This window comes from Nerophis lumbriciformis, linkage group LG16 (genome assembly GCF_033978685.3).
Source record: "Nerophis lumbriciformis linkage group LG16, RoL_Nlum_v2.1, whole genome shotgun sequence".
In the NCBI taxonomy this organism is placed as follows: Eukaryota; Metazoa; Chordata; class Actinopteri; order Syngnathiformes; family Syngnathidae; genus Nerophis; species Nerophis lumbriciformis.
The window spans coordinates 24176789-24203061 of NC_084563.2; the positions used below are offsets into that span (position 1 = coordinate 24176789).

The 26273-nt window shown below is 41.1% G+C and overlaps 1 protein-coding gene across 2 annotated transcripts; it reads right to left on the reverse strand.

Moving 5' to 3' along the window:
- Positions 1–25810, reverse strand: canx (calnexin). 2 transcript variants are annotated; one of them, XM_061976839.2, is made up of 14 exons: positions 25589–25810; positions 19674–19747; positions 19542–19600; positions 14284–14425; positions 14102–14183; positions 13813–14005; positions 13558–13747; positions 13354–13467; positions 13112–13268; positions 6822–7037; positions 6605–6724; positions 6373–6475; positions 6169–6302; positions 1–1173 (listed from the first exon to the last, which is right to left on the reverse strand). In XM_061976839.2, the coding sequence occupies exons 1-14, from the start codon at positions 25805–25807 to the stop codon at positions 1117–1119; spliced, it is 1860 nt and encodes a 619-aa protein (XP_061832823.2). In that variant the 5' UTR covers positions 25808–25810; the 3' UTR covers positions 1–1116. The 2 variants fall into 2 exon arrangements, with proteins under 2 accessions (XP_061832823.2, XP_061832821.2); XM_061976837.2 differs by having other exon boundaries at positions 1–1176.
- Positions 25811–26273: the final 463 nt, after the last annotated feature.

Below are 26273 nucleotides of genomic sequence, written 5' to 3' on the forward strand. Positions count from 1 at the left end.
TTCTTCCGGTTCCATTTGGCCTTTTTATTCATCAAAACAACGCCGAGTGCACACATCAGCTTGTGTCACAGTATTTCTAGGCAAAGTCGGACCTCCTGGCGGCATCTCAGCAGGAAGAGGCGGGGCCATCTCGAAACATAAGAAAGGTAGGTTTATAAAAGAAGAAGGGGAGCAAGCAGCAGAGCTACAGAGTGGAGCTGATGCTGTGTATAGTCTGTTAGTGGGCAGCTTGCTTCACGGGGACACGAGAAGTCCGGCGCCGCTTTTGTTCTCCAACCGTAAAAGAAAGCAGACTCGAGTACCACCGCCAAGGCAAATCATCTAGCTAACTAGCTAACAGGAGGGGGTAAAAAAACAAAAAGGGTTAAATGGAAGATTTTGCGGGATGGAGAAACCCCTCAAACATGATCCCTCACATGGAAACACCTCCCAACGCTCACTTCCTGTTCCACCAGCAGCCTGTCAGTGCAGAGCTCCCCTGACCTTTCACCTTTTAACGCCTTTGAAATCCAAATAAGTTGACTAACACTTCTTCCTTGGCGCCAGCGCTGTGGTTGACGCCCGCCTGATGAAAGGGGACTAGATGTTTCTCAGCAAGATGGAAAAAGGAGGCTTGGCAAGTTGTGACGTCACCACCGCCCACTTCGCCAACGCTTCTGACTCCTTAATCACTCAACGCCAATTGATGGAACTTTGAAGAGTCGGGGTCTACTTTGGTTAGAATCTCGCCAAAGGGGTCAAATCCAAGTTTACCTGCGAGGTCGTAATTGCACGTATTTAATAATATTATTCATCAGCTCCTCGGATTCGCCCTGTCAGGTTGCTCATGGGAGGGGCTGCTGGGCCAGGGTGGTCTGCTCAGCTGTCGCCAGGGAATGACGCGGAAGTTTTAGCTGAACGCGGGATCAAAACTAAATCTTTTAGTGACGCTAACTGGGTAACTGGAATCGTTGGTCGTCCTTATTGGAGGTCTGGAATCTTGCCCGTCCACGTCCTACTTTTTAGGCTGCCTGGCCTCCGACCGCAGGGGAGGGGGCGGGGGGTGGGTGCGAGGGGGCGGGAATGTTAGGAGGGAGGGGCGTGGCGGTCGTCACGGTCAGGGCTGTTTTAGAGTCATCAGTCCTTTCTGACCTTCCTGTTCCTGGGAGATCTTCGCAGAACGTCGTCCTCCAACTTCTGGGAGGAGGAGAGTGGTGTATAAACATATTGGTAGGCAAACACTCAAAGACCATGAAATGTGGATCACATCAAGGGATGGGCACCGATTCACGCAAAATCCATCGGTGCCAGGTGACGCTACCTGGCTTACCGAATCATGCAGCAATGTTCAGTTCCAACAAAGAAATTACCTCAAAAATGCTTAAAAGTACCGTATTTTCCGAAATAAGTCACACATAAAATCATTTTTTTCCCCTCAAAACTCGACAGTGTGCCTAATGTACGGAATAATTCTGGTTTTGCTTACCGACCTCGAAGCAATTTTATTTGGTACATGGTGTAATAAGTGTGACCAGTAGATGGCAGTCAAACATAAGAGATAACTGTTTGAGTTTATTTCGAACATGCAAGAATACAACATGATTAGGGCTGCAACTAACGATTAATCTGTCGATTATTACTTTGATTAATCGATTAATAATTGGATAAAAGAGACAAACTACATTTCTATCCTTTCCAGTATTTTATTGGAAAAAAAAACCCCCAGCATACTGGCACCATACTTATTTTGATTATTGTTTCTCAGCTGTTTGTACATGTTGCAGTTTATAAATAAAGGGTTATTAAAAAAAGTAAATAAATAAAATAAAAATTGCCTCTGCGCATAGCATAGATCCAATGAATCGATGACTAAATTAATCGCCAACTATTTTTACAATCGATTAGTTGTTGCAGCCCTAAACATGATACATCACAATTTCAAGTTTCTCTTTTCAACATGTTCGAAAAAGAGTAGGAACAAGCAGAGCTTATATTAAATCCTACCCGTTTTCTTTTACATAACAGTTGCTAAAACTACGGATGTCCGATAATATCGGACTGCCGATATTATCGGCCGATAAATGCTTTAAAATGTATTATCGGAAATTATCGGTATCGGTTTCAAAAAGTAAAATTTATGACTTTTAAAAATGCCGCTGTGTACACGGACGTAGGGAGAAGTACAGAGCACCAATAAACCTTAAAGACACTGCCTTTGCATGCCAGCCCAATCACATAATATCTGTGGCTTTTCACACACACACACACACACACACACAAGTGAATGCAATACACACTTGATCAACAGCCATACAGGTCACACTGAGGGTGGGCGTATAAACAACTTTAACACTGTTACAAATATGCGCCACGCTGTGAACCCACACCAAACAAGAATGACAAACACATTTCGGGAGAACATCCGCACCGTAACACAACATAAACACAACAGAACAAATACTCAGAACCCCTTGCAGCACTAACTCTTCCGGGACGCTACAATATACACCCCCCGCTACCCCTTACTCCCGCCCACCACAACCTCCTCATGCTCTCTCAGGGAGAGCATGTCCCAAATTCCAAGCTGCTGTTTTGAGGCATGTTTAAAAAAAATAATGCACTTTGTGACTTCAATAATAAATATGGCAGTGCCATGTTGGCATTTTTTTTTCCATAACTTGAGTTGATTTATTTTGGAAAACCTTGCTACATTGTTCAATGTATCCAGCGGGGCATCACAACAAAATTAGGCATAATAATGTGTTAATTCCATGACTGTATATATCGGTATCGGTTGATATCGGAATCGGTAATTAAGAGTTGGACAATATCGGCAAAAAAGCCATTATCAGACATCTCTAGCTAAAACTTTTGTTCACTTCCTGTTCTCAATTTATTCACAATATACTCCATAAGTAATCACAATAAAAATAAATAAATAAATAAATCGGTGAAGTAAGTTATATTTCATATGGTGAGATGAGTAAGATTATTTTGAAAAATGAACGGATGGATGGATGAAATAAATTCAGAATGTTTATCATGGTTCTTCTTCTTTGTACTTTGTAAACACTTTCAGTTTGAAGAGTTTCTTGAAGTGGATCATATTAGTACTTTGTTTGATTTCCCTGCTTAATTCATTCCATAATTTAATTCCACATACTGATATACTGAAGGTCTTAAGTGTTGTACGTGCGTACAAAGGTTTTGAATTACATTTTCCTCTAAGATTATATTTCTCTTTTTTTGAGAAGAATTCTGGTATATTCTTGGGTAGCAGGTTATAGTTTGCTTTGTGTATAATTTTAGCTGTTTGCAAATTCACTATGTCGTGGAATTTCAGTATCTTTGATTTCATAAATAAAAGGTTTGTATGTTCTCTATATCCAACATTATGTATTATTCTAATTGATCTTTTTTGTAACACCGTTAATGAATGAAGTGTACTTTTATAGTTATTTCCCCATATTTCTGCACAATAACTCAGATATTGTAAGGAACTTTAGTTTTTAGAGCGTTCTGGTCGGACGGTTTTTCACGGGACACATTTCCGGCGGATGAGGAGATGCTGCTCCGTTATTGATTGAAGTAAAGTCTGAATGTCATTAAAACAGTTAGCTCCATCTTTTGACACTTCTTCCACTCCCGCCCTTGCACGCGAGCACAACATAATTGTATATACTTTTGTTTTTTGCCAATTATTTTTGAGTCTTTTCTAATGCAGTATATTTGATGGTCGTAGTTTTCAGACTATAAGGCGCCCTTAAAGGGGAACTGCACTTTTTTTTAAATTTTGCCCATCACTCACAATCATGAAAGACATGACGGAAGGATTTTTTTTTAATATGCAGTCTAAATATTAAATAAATGCGATCAAAATTCCATTTACAAATGGAGCCTATAAAGCCCTTAAAACATATGTATATATAGTATATATGTAATGTAATAACGGGCACATTTATAATAAATATTTACGTATTTTGATTATTTTAAGCATACGCTGTGCATTAACTTCAAAAACGCATCACGTTTGCTTTTCCCCTTTCATCACTGATTTCGACTCACTGCAGACTTCATGAGAGCCAACAAACATAATAAAACATCCCTTACTGTACAATGTCTGCTGTTATTAGGATGCAGACTGCTGGGATTTTCATATACCGTATTTTCCGCACTATAAGGCGCACCGGATTATTAGCCGCACCTTCTATGAATTACATATTTCATAATTTTGTCCACCAATAAGCCGCCCCGGACTATAAGCCGCGCCTACGCTGCGCTAAAGTGAATGTCAAAAAAACGCTGCGCTAAAGTGAATGTCAAAAAAACAGTCAGATAGTTCAGTCAAACTTTAATAATATATTGAAAACCAGCGTTCTAACAACTCTGTCCCAAAATGTACGCAAATGTGCAATCACAAACATAGTAAAATTCAAAATGGTGTAGAGCAATAAATAGCAACATAATGTTGCTCGAACGTTAATGTCACAACACACAAAATAAACATAGCGCTCACCTTCTGAAGTTATTCTTCATTCGTAAATCCTTCGAATTCTTCGTCTTCGGTGTCCGAATTGAAAAGTTGCGCAAGCGTGGGATCCAAAAATGGCCGGCTCCGCCTCGTCGAAGTCATCGGATTCAGTGTCGCTGTTGTTGTGCAGCAGTTCTGTGAATCCTGCCTTCCGGAAAGCTCGGACCACAGTTGTGACCGAAACTATCTGCCCAGGCATTTACGATCCACTGGCAGATGTTGGCGTATGTCGACCGGCGCTATCTGCCCGGCGTATGTCGACCGGCGCTATCTGCCCGTCTTAGTGAAGGTGTGTTCGCCTTCGGAGCTGTGTGAAAAAAGCCACCCGGCCTCTTCGCGTAAACTTCCCTTAACCACTCGCTCATCTTTTCTTCATCCATCCATCCCTTCGAGTTAGCTTTTATGATGACGCCGGCTGGAAAGGTCTCTTTTGGCAAGGTCTTCCTTTTGAATATCACCCTGGGTGGAAGTTAGCATGGCAAGCTAGAACCACAGTGAAGGATGACTTCTCATTCTCTGTGGTGCGAATATTCACCGTACGTGCTCCCGTTCCACAGTGCAGTTCACAGGAATATCAGTTGCTGTGAAATACGGTAGTAATCCGTGTGCGGATGGAGAGATTGCGTCTTTTTATGAACCGGATCCTTGTCCTTTGTAGGAGCCATTTTGTGGTCTTTACAGATGTAAACAGGAAATGAAACGTACGGTGATATCCGCGCGTTTTTTCTTCTTCTTCCGGGGGCGGGTGAAGCGCTTCCTGTTCTATGGGGGCGGGTGCTTTCCTTGGCGGTTGCTTGCGTAGAAGAAGAAGCGCTTCCTGTTCTACCGGGAAAAAAGATGGCGGCTGTTTACCGAAGTTGCGAGACCGAAACTTTATGAAAATGAATCGTAATAAAGCGCACCGGGTTATTAGGCGCACTGTCAGCTTTTGAGAAAAATTGTGGTTTTTAGGTGCGCCTTATAGTGCGGAAAATACGGTATTCCCATTTCGATGAAAAATGTCTCATAATCCTCACAAAGAAAAGGGGTGGGAGGAACAAGCGCTTTTCGTGTCGTTCTCGCCAGTTCCAAGTCCTAGATGGCTGTCAAAGTGACCCAACTTGTCGGATTATATCCTAAGCCTTCTGCTATCAAGGTCGGAGGCATGATTTATGATCTACAATAAACTTATAGGGAGCAGGGAAGCGAGGAATCAGCTGATTAGTCGATGTCAACATTGGCACACAGGAAGTGATTACAGCGCCACTATAAATAGTTTGTCTGCGTCAGCGCTTATATTAACAATATCATTAATACTTGGTTAATATTCAAGTCACGAATTGTAAATGGAGAATTGTTTGCGCTTTTTGGATGGTTATTGGATTTTATGGGCGGAATAGTGGAGCTCCCTTTAGCTCAGCTGTAAGCGGACTTTATTTGTTAAATATTAAGAATGCATTAAAAAAAAATTATGCACCGGTACTTTTTAGAGGCGGTATAATACCGAATATGATTCAGTAGTATCGCGGTACTATATTAATACCGGTTTACCGTACAACCCTAGTACCGGTATTTGGAAATTGGTACTGTATCGAATTAACTGTGAGCGGTACCCATCCCTAAATATACAGTAAATCTGTAAAAAAAAAAAAAAAAAAAAAAAAAAAAAAATTATTTACCTCGTCACCCGTCGCCTGCTCCTCCTCCTCGTCTTCTTCCTCTTCCTCCTCCTCCTCCTCCTCCTCCTTCTTCTCAGCTTCTGCTTCCTCTTCCTCTGCAGGATTCTCCTCGCTGCCGCTGCCCTCGTCGCCTTCTGCAAGCACACCTTCAGTGAATAAAATGGAAGAAAAGGGGAAAGAGAAAAAGCGAAGGAGGAAAAAGACCTGGGCTGGTCTTGTCTTCCTCGGCCTCTTCTTCCTCCACAATGTCCGGCTGAGGTTGGTCGGTTTTCTTGTACTCGGCGGCTGGCGGGGCCTCGCTCTTCTTCTGCACAAAAGACAAATGGCGACATCAACACCGGCACACGGTTCAACACTTCCTGTGAAATGGTCGGACTCGCCTGACCCGGATAACATCCACACACACACACACTCACACTATGACATCACGTGTTACCTTGCCAGTGCAGCAGAAGACGACGATGAGGACGAGCGGCAAGGCGACAGTCAGGACGTAGACCACCCAAAGCCAGGGACGTTCCTCTGCAGCGTTCAGCATCTGAGCGACCAAACCCGGCTGGGAGGAAGCAGGGAAACGTTGTCATGTTCGTCTCCAGTTAAAAAAAAAAAAAAGGAGGGCGGACAGCAGACATGATTATCATGCAATTAGTCACCTCAGCAGCGCCCTCTGCTGCCCTCTTCAGGCCCCAGCCCTCGGCGGCCCAGCGCTCGGCCACGTTGCGGTCGTTGGTGATGAAGAAGTTGTCAAAGAAGATGTCGGAGGTCATGGACCACAGCTCCAGTCCGACGGCGCTGAACGGGCTCATCCTGAACGGGTGCAGGTCCTCGAAGAAGTCCGGGTTGGGAATCTTCCTGGGCTTCCAGATGCCCTGAGAGACAACAAGATCCCTGGTTAAAAAGGTGATAACCTACCAGGGACAGTGGAACCTCAATTTACGAACCCCTCTATTTGCAAACTTTACGAGCCATATATGCCTCTGTGTGCGAACCAATATTTCATTTTGTGTCCCGCCTGCAGGCAAAAAGGCAGGGCAAAGCATTTTTGGGGAGGCAGAGCCCTCCATGTCGCTTGCTGTGCAGTACACTCCGAGTCACTTCAGCGTGTGTCTGTTTTTTCTCGTTTGGCCATTTTTTTTTAACTCAACATGAGTACCAAAAAGACAACACATCAGCATAGAGAGGAGGGAATCGTTGAGTCAAAAAACAAAAATTAAAACAAATACTATTTCAGGGTTTCCCCTTAATGCACCGCCACAACATTTTGATCAATGGCACACCTTGAAAATTAGTTTTTTTTTAACTTGAAAACACATTAAAATTAATATACAAACCCAAGAAGAAATCAAAGTCTGACACTATTTTTAACTTTTATTACCAATCTTATGATAAACGGCACAATTCCAACAGGTTTTACCTCCCGAGTAGGGCTGGGCGATATATCGATATATCGCGGGTTTGTCTCTGTGCGATATAGAAAATGACTATATCGTGATATCGAGCATACATTCTCACGCAGTTGCTTTTAGCTGCGGGGCATTAAACTGCATGCGTTTCTCACTCTTTCCTGTCTCGCCGTCTCACAGACACTTAAAACAAGCGCACCTTCTTACATACGTCACATACTGTCACGTGAGCAACGTCACACGCTCCCGTGGAGCAGACAAATATCGACATGGTAACGTTAGCTGTGATGCTAACAGCTAACAGTGTGGTTTGAGTGGTAGTACGAGAGAAAGAAGGTGCAAATCTGGTAACAAATGGAGGAATAATTAATTCCCAACAAAAACAGTACGGGGTCCATTGTCTGACGGTGGTTTGGCTTCAAGTGGGAATATTTCAACATCTCCGTTCGGTGCCACACCAACTAAATGCCGAAGCTATTTCCACATCAACACCGTAGGACATATACTATTTGATATGCAGCTCATTTGTATGTGACACTTATTGAAATATCTTGTGTGTCATCATGCACAAAAGTGCACTTATAGCTTGTTTTAAAATGTCACTGACAATCTTGCACTTTCTGTTTTGGAAATGACATGAATGTTTGTGCCACTGCTTAATAAGTGTTAAATAAATACAGTTTTGCTAAAAAGACTTAGTTGTGATTTCCCTCTCTGCATGAAAGTTTAAAATGAGCATATATTAATGCAGTATGAACAAGAATGTTTTAATGTAGACACATAGAATCATCATACTGCTGTGATTATATGCATCAAGTGTTCATTCAAGGCTAAGGCAAAATATCGAGATATATATCGTGTATCGCGATATGGCCTAAAAATATTGAGATACTAAAAAAAGGCCATATCGCCCAGCCCTACTCCCGAGCAAACACTTTCATTTCTTTGAGTCCGCGCTTTCGCAAACTCACAACTACGCTTCCTCATTCTCTGCCAATCACCTTTCAGGCATGGGCGGTGTGTGTTTGCAAACATGGGAAAAACTGACATCAAATCCAAACCACACGAACAAAAAACATTAGCTGGTCGTTAAAGTACGAATCGATATATGAAGCCTATTTTTGCACTATTGACAAGTGATGTACCGAAAACTCGACCACCGAAAAAAGACTGATCACTAGGGGTGTAACGGTACGTGTATTTGTATTGAACCGTTTCCACACGAACATATTAAGTAGACGCCTAAGCTAAAGTCTTAACAAGCTGCTCCGCTTCGTTCTGCCTGTCTCTGTCAGTACTCTGCAGCAGGCAGCATTGTCCCACCCACACAACCATCTGATTGATTACACGCAGAGCGGTAACAGCCAATCAGCAGTGTGTATTCAGAGCGCATGTGTCAGTGCTCGTGATGAGCAGGTAGGTGTTTAGCAGGTAAGCATCAGGCAGCGGACTCTCCCCAAATTATAATAAACACCTCCCAGTCAACTACTAGTAATAATAATAATAACAACTGGGATTTATATAGCGCTTTTCTAAGTACCCTAAGTCGCTTTACATGTAGAACCCATCAATCATTCACACCTGGTGGTGGTAAACTACTTTCATAGCCACAGCTGCCCTGGGGTAGACTGACGGAAACGTGGCTGCAATTTGCGCCAACGGCCCCTCCGATCACCATCATTCAATTCACCGGTGTGAGTGGCACCGGGGGCAAAGTGTGAAGTGTCCCGCCCAAGGACACAACGGCAGCGATTTTTTGGATGGTAAGAGGCGGGGAGCGAACCTGCAACCCTCAGGTTTCTGGCACGGTTGCTCTACCCACTACGCCATGCCGCCCTAGTAACATCACTATGAGCCCGTTGACCTTCTAGAAACATAAAACGGCAGCAGAGCTTGCTCGCAGTCCTGGCTTGAGGTGAAGGCTAATGAGCTTTTAGCGTAACGTTAGCTCATTTTGCGGTGTGTGTGTGTGTTACGGACAGCAAAGCCCTGTCTGTTATTTCACTTTACCTTTTTCTGTGTTGATTGAGCTGTGTTGAAGCAGCAAAAAAAGAACATTATGTTAAATGAAGTTTCTGTCTCTAATAGTTGATATAATAATGTAATTGCACCATTAAGCCTACATGAACTCCATGGTGTTCAGGGATGAATAGTCTCTCCTATTGCTACTGTACTATTTTTTCAGCTATAGTTACATTAATCATTAGTAATGGAGCAGCCTAGTTTTGAATGGCAGGGTCCCTGCTATCACATGTTGATAAAAATATAACATTTACATAATAAAAGTCAACTACAGGCTTCCCAAATGCTGTAATAAATTAAGCATGATAAGTTGACTTCAAACTGTTTAATGTTGCACTTTTGATATGTAGAAGAAAAGTTTTGTCATTTAATTTAAGCTGAGCAACAATTTGAGGCAGTTTAATGTTGATTAACGTGGGCAGAATAATTATAGTGTTCCCAATGTTAAAAGGATAAAGCCATTGTTTACAAATTTGGTAAATAACCCAAAAAATTTATATTTTGTTGTTTTCTTACTGTACCGAAAATGAACCGAACTGTGACCTCTAAACCGAGGTACGTATGGAACCGAAATTTTTGTGTACCGTTACACCCCTACTGATCACCGAAAAATGCGCTGCCGAAACGGTCTATACATCCATTTTCTACTGCTTGTCCCTCTCCGAAACTGGTTGCAAACAAAACGCACGCCATTGGCTGGAGTGTTGTCAGCATGTTTTCATAGCGGACGTAAATTCAGTATATCCCAGATATACTCGCAGACAGCAGTCTATAAAATGAGCAAATATTAAGAGGACAGTGGCGGCTTTTAAGGAGACAAAGTCCAACAGCGCCAAGCAAGTGTGACGTCAAGCTCGCCTCTTTCGTCAGGGACATAAGTAGTCTCTGAACACGAGTACAGTCTATAATAACACCAGAAGAAGATGCTAGATTTGTTGCTAGTTTTTCATTTAAAAAGACACTACAAGTCTCTTAACACTTGAAAAGATCTCAAAGTACATTGTGCAGAAAGCAGCAACAATTGATAATATGGCTAAACGATATAAATATTTGTTAATGAATATTTGTTTTTAAATGTATAAATTTTTAGCCTTTTTATACAAAATGATGCTAATTACTCGATGTTATGTTGACCACACCCACCACAGGTATCTTTGCAGTCTAGGGGAAACACTATTTGTGAGGAGTACATTAATGGCGCTCAAGTATGGAAGAAGCAACGAAGCAGGCTTTGTACTGCAAGTTTTAATTGTAATGAGACCAGACTTTTCTGGAAAAAAGATGGGGAGCAACTGATTGAGAGCTGACTCTGTCCTTGGTTGCCCACTAGACAGCTTTGAGGAGGTGGCTGACAGAAGAAGTTGACAGCCATAATGTCTAATCCCTCCCACCCCATGCACAGCACTTTGGAAGACCCGAGTATCTCCTTCAGCATTAGATTGTTACATTCCTACCCACAGCCATAAGACTTTACAACGCACTTGTGTGGTTACTGTGATCTTTTATCTTGGTGTGCAATATGATGTTACTGATTTTTATTTGATCTTTTATCTATACATATTGGAGCCCAATAAGTTTTGTTTTTTTTAACCAATTACGTTTTACTTCCGCTACTGCATGTTTAAACTTGCATTGCAACAACGTAAATTCCCCATTGTGGGATAAATGAGTCTATCCCGTCCCACTCTCGTTCAGTGGACCCTCTTTCAAAGTACACACTGATGGACCCTCCCCCCATTCTCCCTTGGTGCTCCTTTGTAGTCAGCTCCTCTTTCTCCAATGTTAATGCAAGTGGATTTTATCTTTTAAAAATATTTATTAGTGTAGCAATAGGTTTTTTGTGATTTCTGATAAGTTTGTGAAGGCACCAAAGGGACTTGTACGAGTGTTGGCAGAGCAGCGCATACAGCACAGTTTAGCTTGTTATTAAAAACTGATCCATCACCTCCTTGTTTGTTTTATATTGATTACTATATGGCAGTGTTTCTTAACCATAGGGCCAGGTTCCATTGTTGGGCCGCCCAAAAAACGTGGTCTGTATGGGCTGCAGTGGTACTCTGTTGTAATACCCTTTTCCACCACTCGTGGCAGTTATGGCAATCTCAAACAAATAGAAAACGTCTGCAGCTGAAGTCAGGGAAGTTTCTTAAGCGCAAAAATTATGACTCAAGCGGTGAAGCTGTATTTTCATTTGAACTTAAATTTTATTGACAGTTTAACAAACATGTACAAATTATATTTTTTATTTAGAATTCATTTAATTTAGCACTGCTTAATTGTATGTAAATGTAACTCAGTTTCTATGAGTCCCTTTTTTTGCAGTATATTTAATTAGCATTTATTTTTGTAATCCGCCTGACCTAAGCCTATATATAATCTTTGTACCGTAATTAATACGCCCTATCATATCATTTGACAAAGTTTATCCTGTTAAACTATGAGTAGGTTAGATATTAGGGCTGTGAATCTTTGGGTGTCCCACGATTCGATTCAATATTGATTCTTGGGGTCACGATTTGATTCAAAATCGATTTTTTCCCGATTCAACGCGATTTTCGATTCAAAAACGATATTTTCCCGATTCAAAACGATTCTCTATTCATTCAATACATAGGATTGCAGCAGGATCTACCCCAGTCTGCTAACATGCAAACAGAGTAGTAGATTTGTGTAAAAAGCTTTTATAATTGTAAAGGACAATGTTTTATCAACTGATTGCAATAATGTAAATTTGTTTTAACTATTAAATGAACCAAAAATATGACTTATTTTATCTTTGTGAAAATATTGGACAGTGTGTTGTCAGGCTTATGAGATGCGATGCAAGTGTAAGCCACTGTGACACTTCATTTTTTAAATTTTTTAGAAATGTCTAATGATAATGTCAATGAGGGATTTTTAATCACTGCTATGTTGAAATTGTTACTAATATTGATACTATTGTTGATAATATTCATTTTTGTTTCACTACTTTTAGTTTGTTCTGTGTTGTGTTTGTGTCTCTTCTCAATTGCTCTGTTTATTTCTGTTCTGAGTGTTGCTGGGTCGGGTTTGTGTATTGTTTTGTTGGATTGATTAATTAAAAATAAATACATAAATAAATAAATAAATAAATAAAATAATTAAATAAATCGATTTTTTTAAAATGAGAATCGCGATTCGAAATTGAATCGATTTTTTCCCACACCCCTTTTAGATATAATTATTGAATACACTCAAAATCAAGAGTAAGATGACAAATTCAGTGTTAATATTTGAGTGGGCCCCTCTCTGGTGGAAAAGGTGGGCTCTGAGGTCAAAAAGGTTAAAAACTCCTGCTGTGTAGCACTTTATATTTTTGTGAAGGTTTGTACACAAAATAGACTTTTGTTGAGGCTGGAACGGATTATTCATATTTACATGGTTTCTTATGGAGAAATGTGCTTTACTACGCGAACTCGGATTTCCAACCATGTTCAAAAACCAATTAAGTTTGTAGTTAGAGGTTCCACTGTAGTGTCCAGCCGATCTCAACTCACCTGGTAGCTGGGATTGTCAATCATGGGGGCCTTCCACTTGCCCTTGTAGTCAGGGTTGTCCATCATCGGTCTCTTCCAGGCTCCGCAGCCGGGCGCCGCCTCGCAGGCGGGGTTAGGGATCTGAGGCGCCTCCCACTCGCCGTCCATGTCCTCGTCCCTGGAGGCGCAAGGCAGACACACACCAAAAGGGGTCAGGGCGAGTGGCCGTTGGGAGTCATGTGACGGTCGCCGTGGTAACACACCAGTCTTCAGGTTTGACGGCATCGGGGTCTCCGATGTACTCCGGCTCGTCGTCCAACCAGCCTTCGGGTTTGACGGCGTTGTCGTCGGCGATCTGAGCGGGAGCGTCTTCATCCCTGGCACAAGTACGCACAAATTTAGATGTTTCTACAGACGCCTTCGAGTGGGTCATCTCCACGGCAACCAGACAAGAGACCAGCACTGACCAGTCTTCGGGTTTGACGGCGTCTGGGTCCTGGATCTTGGGCCTCTCGTCCCAGTCCTCGGGTTTGTGGTCGTCGGGGTCCTCGATCTCCGCCAGGGGGTTGACGGGGGGGCTCATGTCGGTCAGCATGTTGCCGCTGTTCACCACCGTCTGGTCCACCAGCACCTCAAAGCTGTTGTCTGGGTTCACCACTGGGGGGCGCCATGGCAACAAGTGAGTCACCAGCTCTGACACAATGTGTGTGTGTGCGTCTTACCCAGTGTGTACAGGTGTGTCTTCTTGTCCGTGTAGTACGTGCGCAGGTCTGCGTCAGGCTTCTTGGCGTGTTTCTCCTCATACTCTCCGGTTATGGGGTTCTTGTGTCGGAAGATGAAGTGCAGCTTGTAGTCCTCGCCACATTTGTCCGGTCCGAACATGATGGTGTACGGCGTTTTGTCCACAAATTGGTCCTTAGCGCACACGCAAGGTCAACACAAAAGGTCAGTGCGGTGTACTGTGCGGTCAAGCTAAAATGTTAAGACCACGTGATGCGTATTCACACTGACCAGGTCCAGGTCGGACGTCTGAGTCAGCAACTTGATGTAAGCACCGCCACAGTCGATACCGGACTGGAAGTTGACCTCGTACCTGGACACACAAAGGTTACACGGTTAACATATTGATCTTCCGCAACGTGGTTGTGTATGTGTGTGTGTGTGTGTGTGTGTGTGTGTGTGTGTGTGCTTACTGAACAATGAGTGGGTCGTTGTCAAAGATGAAAGGTCGTAGAAGCTGTGCAGAAATGGCGTGATGTTTGGCTCGAGACTTGAGGACCAGACCTTTATCGCCGGGCAGCTTGCTGTCCTTCATCTCCTCCACCTCCCACTTGCCTGTCCATCATCATCATCATCATCATCATGTTTCAAACCAGAGGACATGGGTCGGAGGAGGGTTGCGCAATATTGACGATGTAAATGAAATCAATTGGGCCGACCACAGACATTTCGATTAGTGGAACCCAGTGTTGTCCCGATACCAATATTTTGGTACCGGTAGCAAAATGTATTTTGATACTTTTCTAAATAAAGGGCACCACAAAAAACGGCATTATTGGCTTTATTTTAACAAAAAAATCTTAGGGTACATTAAACATTCGTTTCTTATTGCAAGTTTGTCCTTAAATAAAATAGTGAACATACTAGACAACTTGTCTTTTAGTAGTAAGTAAGCAAACAAAGGCTCCTAATTAGTCTGCTGTTATATGCAGTAACATATTGTGTCATTTATCTACCTATTTTGTTAACATTATTAAGGACAAGTGGTAGAAAACAAATTATTAATCTACCGTATTTTCCGCACCATTAGCCGCACCTAAAAACCACAAATTTACTCAAAAGCTGACAGTGCGGCTTTTAACCCGGTGCGCTTTATATATGGATAAATATTAAGATTCATTTTCATAAAGTTTCGGTCTCGTAACTACGGTAAACAGCCGCCATCTTTTTTCCCGGTAGAACAGGAAGCGCTTCTTCTTCTACGCAAGCAACCGCCAAGGTAAGCACCCGACCCCATAGAACAGGAAGCGCTTCTTCTTCTACTGTAAGCAACCACCCGCCCGCGTAGAAGAAGAAAAAGCGTGCGGATATTACCGTACGTTTCATTTCCTGTTTACATCTGTAAAGACCACAAAATGGCTCCTACTAAGCGACAAGGATCCGGTTCATGAAAAGACGCAATCTCTCCATCCTCACACGGATTACTATTTCACAGCAACTGATATTCCTGTGAACCGCACTGTGGAGACTGTGGATACAACGGGAGCACGTACGGTGAATATTCGCACCACAGGGAATGAGAAGTCGTCCTTCACTGTGGTTCTAGCTTGCCATGCTAATGGCCTGAAACTTCCACCCATGGTGATATTCAAAAGGAAGACCTTGCCAAAAGAGACCTTTCCAGCCGGCGTCATCATAAAAGCTAACTCGAAGGGATGGATGGATGAAGAAAAGATGAGCGAGTGGTTAAGGGAAGTTTACGCGAAGAGGCCGGGTGGCTTTTTTCACACAGCTCCGTCCATGTTGATATACGACTCTATGCGCGCCCACATCACAGATGGTGTCAAAAAACAAGTGAAGCACACAAATACAACACTCGCCGTCATTCCGGGTGGATTAACCAAAGAACTCCAACCGCTGGATATTGGTGTCAACAGGGCATTCAAATCACGACTGCGAACGGCGTGGGAACAATGGATGACCGAAGGCGAACACACCTTCACTAAGACAGGCAGACAGCGCCGGACGACATACGCCAACATCTGCCAGTGGATCGTAAATGCCTGGGCAGATATTTCGGTCACAACTGTGGTCCGAGCTTTCCGGAAGGCAGGATTCACAGAACTGCTGGACAACAGTGACACTGACTCCGATGACTTCGACGAGACGGAACCGGCCATTTTGGATCCCACATTTGCCCAACTTTTCAATTCGGACACCGAAGACGAAGAATTCGAAGGATTTACGAATGAAGAATAACTTCAGAAAGTGAGCGCTATGTTTATTTTGTGTGTTGTGACATTAACGTTCGAGCAACATTATGTTGCTATTGCTCTGCACTATTTTGAATTTTACTATGTTTGTGATTGCACATTTGCGTACATTTTGGGACAGAGTTGTTAGAACGCTGGTTTTTAATATATTATTAAAGTTTGACTGACCTATCTGACTGTTTTTTTGACATTCTCTTTAGCGCAGCGTAGGCGCGGCTTATAGTCCGGGGCGGCTTATAGGTGGACAAAGTTTTGAAATATGCCATTCATTGAAGGTGCGGCTAATAACCCGGGGCGGCTTATAGTGCGGAAAATACGGTACTTATTAATTTACTGTTAATATCTGCTTACTTTCTCTTTTAACATGTTCTATCTACACTTCTGTTACAATGTAATAATCACTTATTCTTCTGTTTGGATGCTTTACATTAGTTTTGGATGATACCACCAATTTGGGTATCAATCCGATACCAAGTAGTTACAGGATCATACATTGGTCATATTCAAAGTCCTCATGTGTCCAGATATATATTTCCTGAGTTGATAAATATAACACATTTAAAAAAAAATTAAAGATGATTTTGTGATGCTAAAAAATATCGATGTAATCATAGTATCGACTAGATACTAGGGCTGCGAATCTTTGGGTGTCCCACGATTCGATTCAATATCGACTAGATTATAAATCGCCACACCAACAAAATGCCAAAGCAACCATTTCCACATCAACACCGTATGACATACACTATTTGATATGCAGCTCATTTTTATGTGACACTTATTGAAATATCTTGTGTGACATCATGCACAAAAGTGCACTTTATTTGTTTTAAACTATTGTAGTGGCGTTCTGTACAAAAAGTGCACTTTAATTTAGTGTTGTTTTGATATGTCATCTTAGTGACATCATGCACAAAAGTGCACTAATAGCTTGTTTTAAAATGTCTCTGACAATCTTGCACTTTCTGTTTTGAAATGACATACATTTTTGTGCCACTGCTTAATAACTGTTTAATAAATACACTTTTGCTAAATTGACTTAGTTGTGATTTCCCTCTCTGCATGAAAGTTTAAAAGTAGCATATATTAATGCAGTATGAACAATAATGTTTTAATGCAGACACAGAATCATCATACTGCTGTGATTATATGCATCAAGTGTTCATTCAAGGCTAAGACAAAATATGGAGATATATATCGTGTATCGTGACATGGCCTAAAAATATTGATATTAATAAAAGGCCATATCGCCCAGCCCTAGTAACAAGTAACTATAATTCCTTTTTAAAAGTAATTTGAGAACACTAGTAGGAACAGTAATGTGGTGTTGAGTTTAAATTAAACCCTTTGGTTAAAATAACGTTACATATCATATACCGCGATGCAACCTAAAAATACCGGGGCATCTGTTTTGGTCCATTTCGCCCAGCCCTGGTTCAAAGAGTACAAAACTTCACTAAAATATGGACTTTTGTTGAGGCAAGAGCCCATTATTCATATTTACATTGTTTCTTAGGGAGAAATTGGCTTCACTGTACAAACTTTTCCATATACAAACCCCGTTCAATAACCAGTTATGTTGGTAAATCGAGGCTCCACTGTATATCGCCATGTCGTGATAATAATAAGACGTTCTAACGGTGTCCTGCCAAGGTCATTGCATCCTAAATGAAATGTAACATCCTTGCTAGTGAGCACGGATAATGTGCCGCTTTTAAGTCACTAGCACTTGCCTCCATGGCGGTAAATAAACTAGGTTTCTTCCAAGTGGAAGACTGGAGGACGAGGAACAGCTCCTAAACAATGCGAGACTCCACACTGCAAGAGACAAGAAGCCATGCTAACCACTAAGCTAGAGCTCTTGGATGTAAACACAGTTGGGCGGATTGGCACAAAAATCGACAGTAAAGTAAACAAGCATAAGCGTATCAGGAAATGGCCGAAATTGCAGTGATCACAGCAAAGTTAATTACAAAATCATTGTTTTTATTATTGTTTACTTGGTATTGGATCGATACGCACATTTGTAGTAATTCCAAAAACTAATGTCAAGTTTTAAATCAACAGCAAGTTAGCAAGTGGATTATGGTTTAGAACAATACTACAATGCAATGTGCTACTGCAAACGGGACAAGCGGTAGCAAATGGATGGATATGTCAGCAGTTAAATTTAGGAGCCATTGTATAATACAGTGGGTCTGTTTGTTTTTTTATCCTCACTTAAAGTGTGAGTGATGAATGCACCATTGACCTGATAAGCCTGAAAGAGAAAAGAAAATACAGTATTTGCTCACAGATGCCACATGGTGGTTGTTTGAGCACACTGCAACTACTCCTGGAAGGCCCACTCCTTCATGCTTCAGTCACACAGGAATGAGGCAACAATACAGTAGGTCTGCAACTAACGTTATTTTGATAATCGATTAATCTGTCGATTATTACTTCGATTAATCGATTAATAATCGGATAAAATAGACAAACTACATTTCTATCCTTTCCAGTATTTTATTGGAAAAAAAGACAGCATACTGGCAACATACTTGTTTTGATTACTGTTTCTCAGCTGTTTGTACATGTTGCAGTTAATAAATAAAAGGTTTATGAAAAAATAAAAATAGAAATAGCCTCTGGGCATGCGCATAGCATAGACCCAACGAATTGACTAAATTAATCGTCAACTATTTTTATAATCAATTTTAATCGATTAGTTGTTGCAGCCCTACAATACAGTGGTACCTACTGTACTTGTATATCACTATCACAAGAGGCTGCAATTTACAGTATGCTCTCTCTCCCTCCAATTTAAAATCAATACATTACTTAAAAAATATATATTTAAATTTTTATTTTATCAATTAAGAATCGTTACAAATAATAATCACTCATTTGAAAATAAATTTTTGACACTCCTAATAGATTTTTTTTCATACAGTATAAAAAAAGACCTGTAGATTTTATAGTAAAAAACAACTCAGTTACCAGAATTTTACTGTAAAATATTTTTTTTTTTTACAACATATGGTAAATGGGGGGAAAAAACAGTACCACTGTTTGTTTTTACAGGGGAAAAATGGCAGCTTTGTCGCCAGAATTTTACAGTAATATTTATGGTGGCCCAGTACCAATCGATCCACTGACCGGTGGTTGGGGACACTGTGCTACAGTGTACAATTTGATGGATAACAGGCAGACATTAATTATTTTTTAAATTTGACAAAAAAAATAATTGTATGATTATATAATATTTATTGCAATATTGGGTACTATTAAAAGTTTAAAAAGGTATGCAATTACAAGCAGTACCTATTTACCCCCCGTCATAATAGACAAAAACAAGGTAATTAGTTGCCGCATATTATTTCCAGGCATTTGCGGGCCAAATCTGGCACCCGTGATTGAGATTTTAGGCCACATGGTCCACCCTATTGTTCTAGGATGGAATTGGGGGGTGCACTCACCATCATACTTGGCAATATCTTCATCGGTGTCCTCCTTCTTGGCGGACGACAGCACCCAACTGAAAGATGATTGACAGGCGCTCACTTCCTCTGTGCTTAGTTGCCTATGGAGGAGACGGGACGTGCGCTCACCTGTCCAGTGTTCCCCGGTGGAAGGGTTCGGCAAAGAAGTGTTCACCCTTGGGCTCTGGAGCCTTGTAGGTCACCTGCACAAGTTGAGACCCGACAGCATTGGCATGAGGGCTTAAAACTGAATTGAACAAGTGTAATGGTGCAACTCTGTCACACAGAGCTGTAGGAAGGGAGTGACGCGTGGAATATGCATGCCAGGCCAGCCAATGTGTGAGTTTAAAAAGGTACGTCACATGCATGTAGAGATCCACCAGCTATATTTGGCACTTTGATGAATATCGTATCAGCCTTTTTTTTTTTTTTTTTTTTTTTTTTTTTTTTACTACAACAGAACTATCAGAACTAGTATAAAAATATATAAATTAGTTAAGTAGATAGTACCGTATTTTCCGGACCATAGGGCGCACCGGATTATAAGATGCACTGCCGATGAATGGTCTGGTTTTTTTTGCTTTTTTCATATATAAAGGCGCACCGCATTATAAGCGCATTAAATGAGTCACATTATAATTTTTATTTTTTTTATTTTTTTATTTTTATGTAAAAGACTTTATTGTGGTCTACATGGTGTTCTTTGGTCGAAATGTTGCATAGATTATGTTTTACAGATCATTTTCAAGCCGCTTTCTGACAATCTCTTCAGGATGCGCCGTTTTGTGGGCGGTCTTATTTACGTGACTCACCCTCGGCAGCGTCTTCTCCCCGTCATCTTTGTTATAGTGGTGTAGCGTGCAAGGACGGGAGTAGAAGAAATGTCAAAAGATGGAGCTAACTGTTGTAATGACATTCAGACTTTACTTCAATCAGTAACGGAGCAGCATCTCCTCATCCGCCGGAAATGTGTCCCGTGAAAAACCGTCCGACTGGAACTCTCTAATATCTAAAGTTCCTTGGGTGAATAATGTTAACTCACTACACCGGTATGTTTTAGCGCTTCCATGGCAAGTTTACTGAGAGGTATAAGTAAGAACTTTACACTACTTTATATTAGAAATGGCAACAGCGGAGGATGAATGTCCCATAACAAGAAGATAGAGAAAAAGAATCTTATCGACTACGGCGTCGAACACACACAATTTTTCAGGATTTATGCAGATCCCAAATACAGATCAGCAGGTACCAGAAGGTAAGAAAAGTTGCTTTTGCACAATATTGCCGAACAAAACGCCAGAATATGTCTTATGTTGTGTATAACACACACCATAATAATACTCGTATGTTGAAGCACAGTACAATCACAGTACAAGCGGTGCGGCTTCATAGCTTACCAAAGTCGTACTAAAACATTTTGATAGATTTTTGAGCGCCGTGTGTAATGTTCTGTATTTTCAATGGAACATATGAAATGTTGGTGTTGTTTACTTGAGTCACATTGCCATCGTATTGAAGTCTACACTTATCTCTTATGTTTGACTGCCATCTACTGGTTACAATTATTACACAATGTACCAAATAAAATAGCTTCATGGTGGGTAAGCTCAACCAAACTTATTCCTTACATTAGGCGCACCGGGTTATAAGGCGCAATGTCGAGTTGATGAAAAAAAAAAGAAGCTGATTTTAAGTGCGCCTTGTAGTCCGGAAAATATGGTAATCTCATTATAAATTATGCTCAACCTTGTTTTGATAGTTGACAAGGCCTTTATTTCAGTTCTTGTGAGAATTCTTCTCCGGTCTGCTCAGCTACATTCATGAGTGGTCTCCCTCTGGCATCTACATCTTCGTCTACATGTCCAAACTTGCATTTCCTCCTGGGATATCCAGTTTTTGTCCTTCCTGACATCTTCCCAGTCCCGTATTTTTAGTTACTGCAGCGATAGGGTGGCTAAAAAAGCCTCCATCGTCAACACTCGGAGCATGCACTCATTAAAGGAGCGCACAGTTTCATGTTCCGTGAGTCAATCAAACAATAACGTGATAGATGGATGGACATGAAAACGACAAAAGAAATCTCAGCCAAAAATCCAAACTTTGCTTAAATATCTTGACTAATTATCGTATTAGTAAAGAGCAGGCAGCAGCTCACACATTCTCATACTTTCTGTAACATCCAGGAAGAAATGATCCCAGAATTGTTTTTATATAATCAATTTATTGAAATGTTCCTCACAAGGAAAATCTTACAATGTAATACATTTATAAACTGCTATTTAATTGTATAACATTAAGTAGATTGTGAGTTATTGTGATGAAGGGAAATGCCATATTTTCCCAGGAGAATTTCCATATTTTTGAAATGCAAATGTTTTGCTCCTCTTAGACACGTAATAAACGTCTTTTGCTGCTAAATTAAGCACAACATTAGCGCCGCATAAAAACTATGTTGCTACTGGTCCCACGTTTCCCAACAACAATAATAATAAAAAAAAAGTGTTGTCCAGCTACTTCAGACTAAAAGCCGCTACTTTTATCCTACGCTTTGCATCCTGCGGCTTTAAAAACGGTGCGGGTAGTTAGTCAATTTTACTTCGCTAACGGCCATGATCTGCTCAAAAGATGTCATTAAAACCCAAGCAGAGACACTGAAAAGGTGTGTTATTGTTTGTCATATGGGGCTATCTTTTGGACGAGTGCAAAATTGCAGGTGATGCGGGTTTGAAAATGTACTTACTGTTTTAATGCCTTGAACCGGAAATAAAATCAACTCTGCTCGAAAAAATTATTAATTCATCACTCCGAGCAACGCTCATAAGTTTTCCAATATAACTAAAACAATTTATAACTTACTAAACCGTCCCATAAGTGTTGTCTGTAGGAGTCTTTTCATGCATATTTGTACATATAAAGTAATTAACCTAGCGTCATTAGCATGCTAAAACGTTCGGGTGTGTGCTACTACTACTAACTTACAAAGGTATTCTTTTTGTGTTGTTTCAGTTTCACAAATTCCTCAGTAAATTCACCAAGATGCCACCATGGAGTTATTGAGTCTGTTTAGCTGATTGGAAAGCTAGCTTGCGCAGCTAGTGGGTCCATGACTTGGGACTTAGACAAACTATTGATCCACAAGGAAAATTGTTCCACACAGTAGCTCAGTTACAAAAGGATGGAAAGGATAAGGATGGAAGGATAATGCAGGTATAAAGTAGACTAAAAATGTACCATAATAGCAATGTAAAATATATGTAATATTTACATAATATATATACAGTACATAATATATACTGATATATTATATTTTTATATAGGGCTGGGCGATATATCAAGTTTGTAAGATATATTTTTAAACAAGATATGAATTAGGAAAATATCGTAATATTGATATAATTTATTTCACGTTAAAATGACCAAACGCCGCTTATTTGTTGTGTTCCTTGTTCTCCCCCGCTCCTCACTCCCTCTCATGGGCTACTAAACCCCTTCCCTTCCTCTACGATGAGTCACGATTGGTTAGGGAAAGGCCAATCAGAGGTAAGATACGGCAGATCATCGAACCAGGAAGGGATATCACAAAGTGCCTGCCTGCAAATGTATTTATGTATCGGAGTTTGTTACATTTTGTAATATTTGCACAGCTATGTTATTTATTTGACGTAGAAATAATATTTTTCTGTTTTATTAATGTTATGTAATTCTGTACTACTTAAACCGTTTCTTTTTTGACTAGCTGAGTTAATAAAAGTGTCACTGACTTTACAGTACAGTTGACATTCACTTCAATTTCACCGAATATTGCTCAAAAATGAATATCTTTATATGTATACTTTCACCAAAAAATATATCGATATACATTAAATATCAAGTTTAAGTAAAAATATATATACTTTTGTCCATATCGCCCAGCCCTATTTTTGTATGATGTATACAACTTCTGTTTTGTTTGATCAGCCGTGTTACAGACACCGTTTAGAAACAATTAAGGTATGTAAATAAACATTTACAAAATATTTCTGTGTAAATAACTAATTTCACAACGTATACATCTGCGGCTTATAGTCCAGTGCGGCTAATACAAACCCCGTTTCCATATGAGTTGGGAAATTGTGTTAGATGTAAATATAAACGGAATACAATGATTTTTTAAATCATTTTCAATCCATATTCATTTGGATGCACTACAAAGACAAGATATTTGATGTTCAAACTCATAAACTTTATTTTTTTTTTTGCAAATAATAATTAACTTAGAATTTCATGGCTGCCAAAGTAGTTGGGAAAGGGCATGTTCACCACTGTGTTACATCACCTTTTCTTTTAACAACACTCTATAAACGATTGGGAACAGAGGAAACTAATTGTTGAAGCTTTGAAAGTGGAATTCTTTCCCATTCTTGTTTTATGTAGAGCTTTAGTCGTCCGGGGTCTCCGCTGTCGTATTTTACACTTCATAATGCGCCACACATTTTCGATGGGAGACAGGTCTGGACTGCAGGCGGACCAGGAAAGTACCCGCACTCTTTTTCTCACGAAGCCATGCTGTTGTAACACATGCTGGATGTGGCTTGGCATTGTCTTGCTGAAATAAGCAGGGGCGTCCATGAAAAAGACGGCGCTTAGATGGCAGCATATGTTGTTCCAAAACCTGCATGTACCTTTCAGCATTAATGGTGCCTTCACAGATGTGTAAGTTACCCATGCCTTGGGCACTAATGCACCCCCATACCATCACAGATGCTGGCTTTTTAACATTGCGTCGATAACAGTCTGGATGGTTCGCTTCCCCTTTGGTCCGGATGACACGATGTCGAATATTTCCAAAAACAATTTGAAATGTGGACTCGTCAGACCACAGAACACTTTTCCACTTTGCATGAGTCCATCTTAGATGATCTCGGGCCCAGAGAAGCCGGCGGCGTTTCTGGATGTTGTTGATAAATGGCTTTCGCTTTGATAGTAGAGCTTTAACTTGCACTTACAGATGTAGCGACCAACTGTATTTAGTGACAGTGGTTTTCTGAAGTGTTACTGAGCCCATGTGGTGATATCCTTTAGAGATTGATGTCGGTTTTTGATACAGTGCCGGTCATTCAATGTTGGTTTCCGGCCATGCCCCTTACGTGCAGCGATTTCTCCAGATTCTCTGAACCTTTTGATGATATTATGGACCGTAGATGGTGAAATCCCTAAATTTCTTGCAATTGCACTTTGAGAAACGTTGTTCTTAAACTGTTTGACTATTTGCTCAAGCAGTTGTGGACAAAGGGGTGTACCTCACCCCATCCTTTCTTGCGAAAGACTGAGCATTTTTTGGGAAGCTGTTTTTATACCCAATCATGGCACCCACCTGTTCCCAATTAGCCTGCACACCTGTGGGATGTTCCAAATAAGTGTTTGATGAGCATTCCTCAACTTTATCAGTATTTATTGCCACCTTTCCCAACTTCTTTGTTACGTGTTGCTGGCATCAAATTCTAAAGTTAATGACTATTTGAAAAAAAAAAAAAAAAAAAGTTTATCAGTTTGAACATCAAATATGTTGTCTTTGTAGCATCCATCCATCCATCCATTTTCTACCGCTTATTCCCTTTGGGGTCGCGGGGGGGCGCTGGAGCCTATCTCAGCTACAATCGAGCGGAAGGCGGGGTACACCCTGGACAAGCATATTCAACTGAATATGGGTTGAAAATGATTTGCAAATCATTGTATTCCGTTTATATTTACATCTAACACAATTTCCCAACTCATATGGAAACGGGGTTCTTATATGGAAATATATTTTCTATTCGAAAATGTAGTGGGTGTTTCTTATATACCGGAGCGCTCTATAGTCCGGTATTTGTTTAGATAACTTTTACTGCAAATATCAGTTATCTGCCTCCTTGACTACTAATAATGGTGATTGTATTGGCTCTGGAAAAAAAAACACATTGGTCAATCTCATGCCATGTGTCTTTATGAAACCATCTGCGTTAAGACCAGTTTTCAAATGTTTGCGGACACGTTCAACGGTTTTCACCGCCAATCAGCGGACTTACTTTGGGAGCGGGTGGAGCTTTGGGAGGCGCCTCGTCGTCGTCGTCATGCAGGTGTTCGTCCAGCTCGTCATCCGATCTCACCATGTCCACGTCCATTTCCATGTCGTCCTCCACGTCCATGTCTTCTTCATGGTGGTGCTCGGCTCGACAAAGGGGGGCCAGGCCGAGGCAAAGGACGCCGGTCGCCAAGGCAACGCACAACCACACCCTGCGATCCATCGTCTGCAGAAAGAGATACACACGAGCTCTTTTGATTTGAAGGTTTATTTTCAGCGACGCACGTCATCCGTGCATCGACTAAAATAGAGGCATGTCAACATGTTTAATGAGCCTTCATTAGAGAAAAGCGGTTACCATGGCACCCGTTCACCACCACAGTAACCAGCCAGCACCCACAGGGATACTGCGCACACACACACACACGGCATGAAAACAAACAAACATTCTGGGTCCTTGCAGAGGTCACATGACTTGCCTAAAACCCATGAAGCTGCCATCAGAGCAGCGTGATAGCCCACACACGCTAATCAGATTAGCTCACAGCGGGATTAACAGCAACTGTCTGTTAGCTTAGCATCGCAGCCGCCCACGTGGTGGACAAAATAACTCAAATGGGTGCCAAGACCCCTACAGTGTCACGGGTGCAGCCACCATAGAGACGCTAAGAGGTCCCACCCTGATTGGC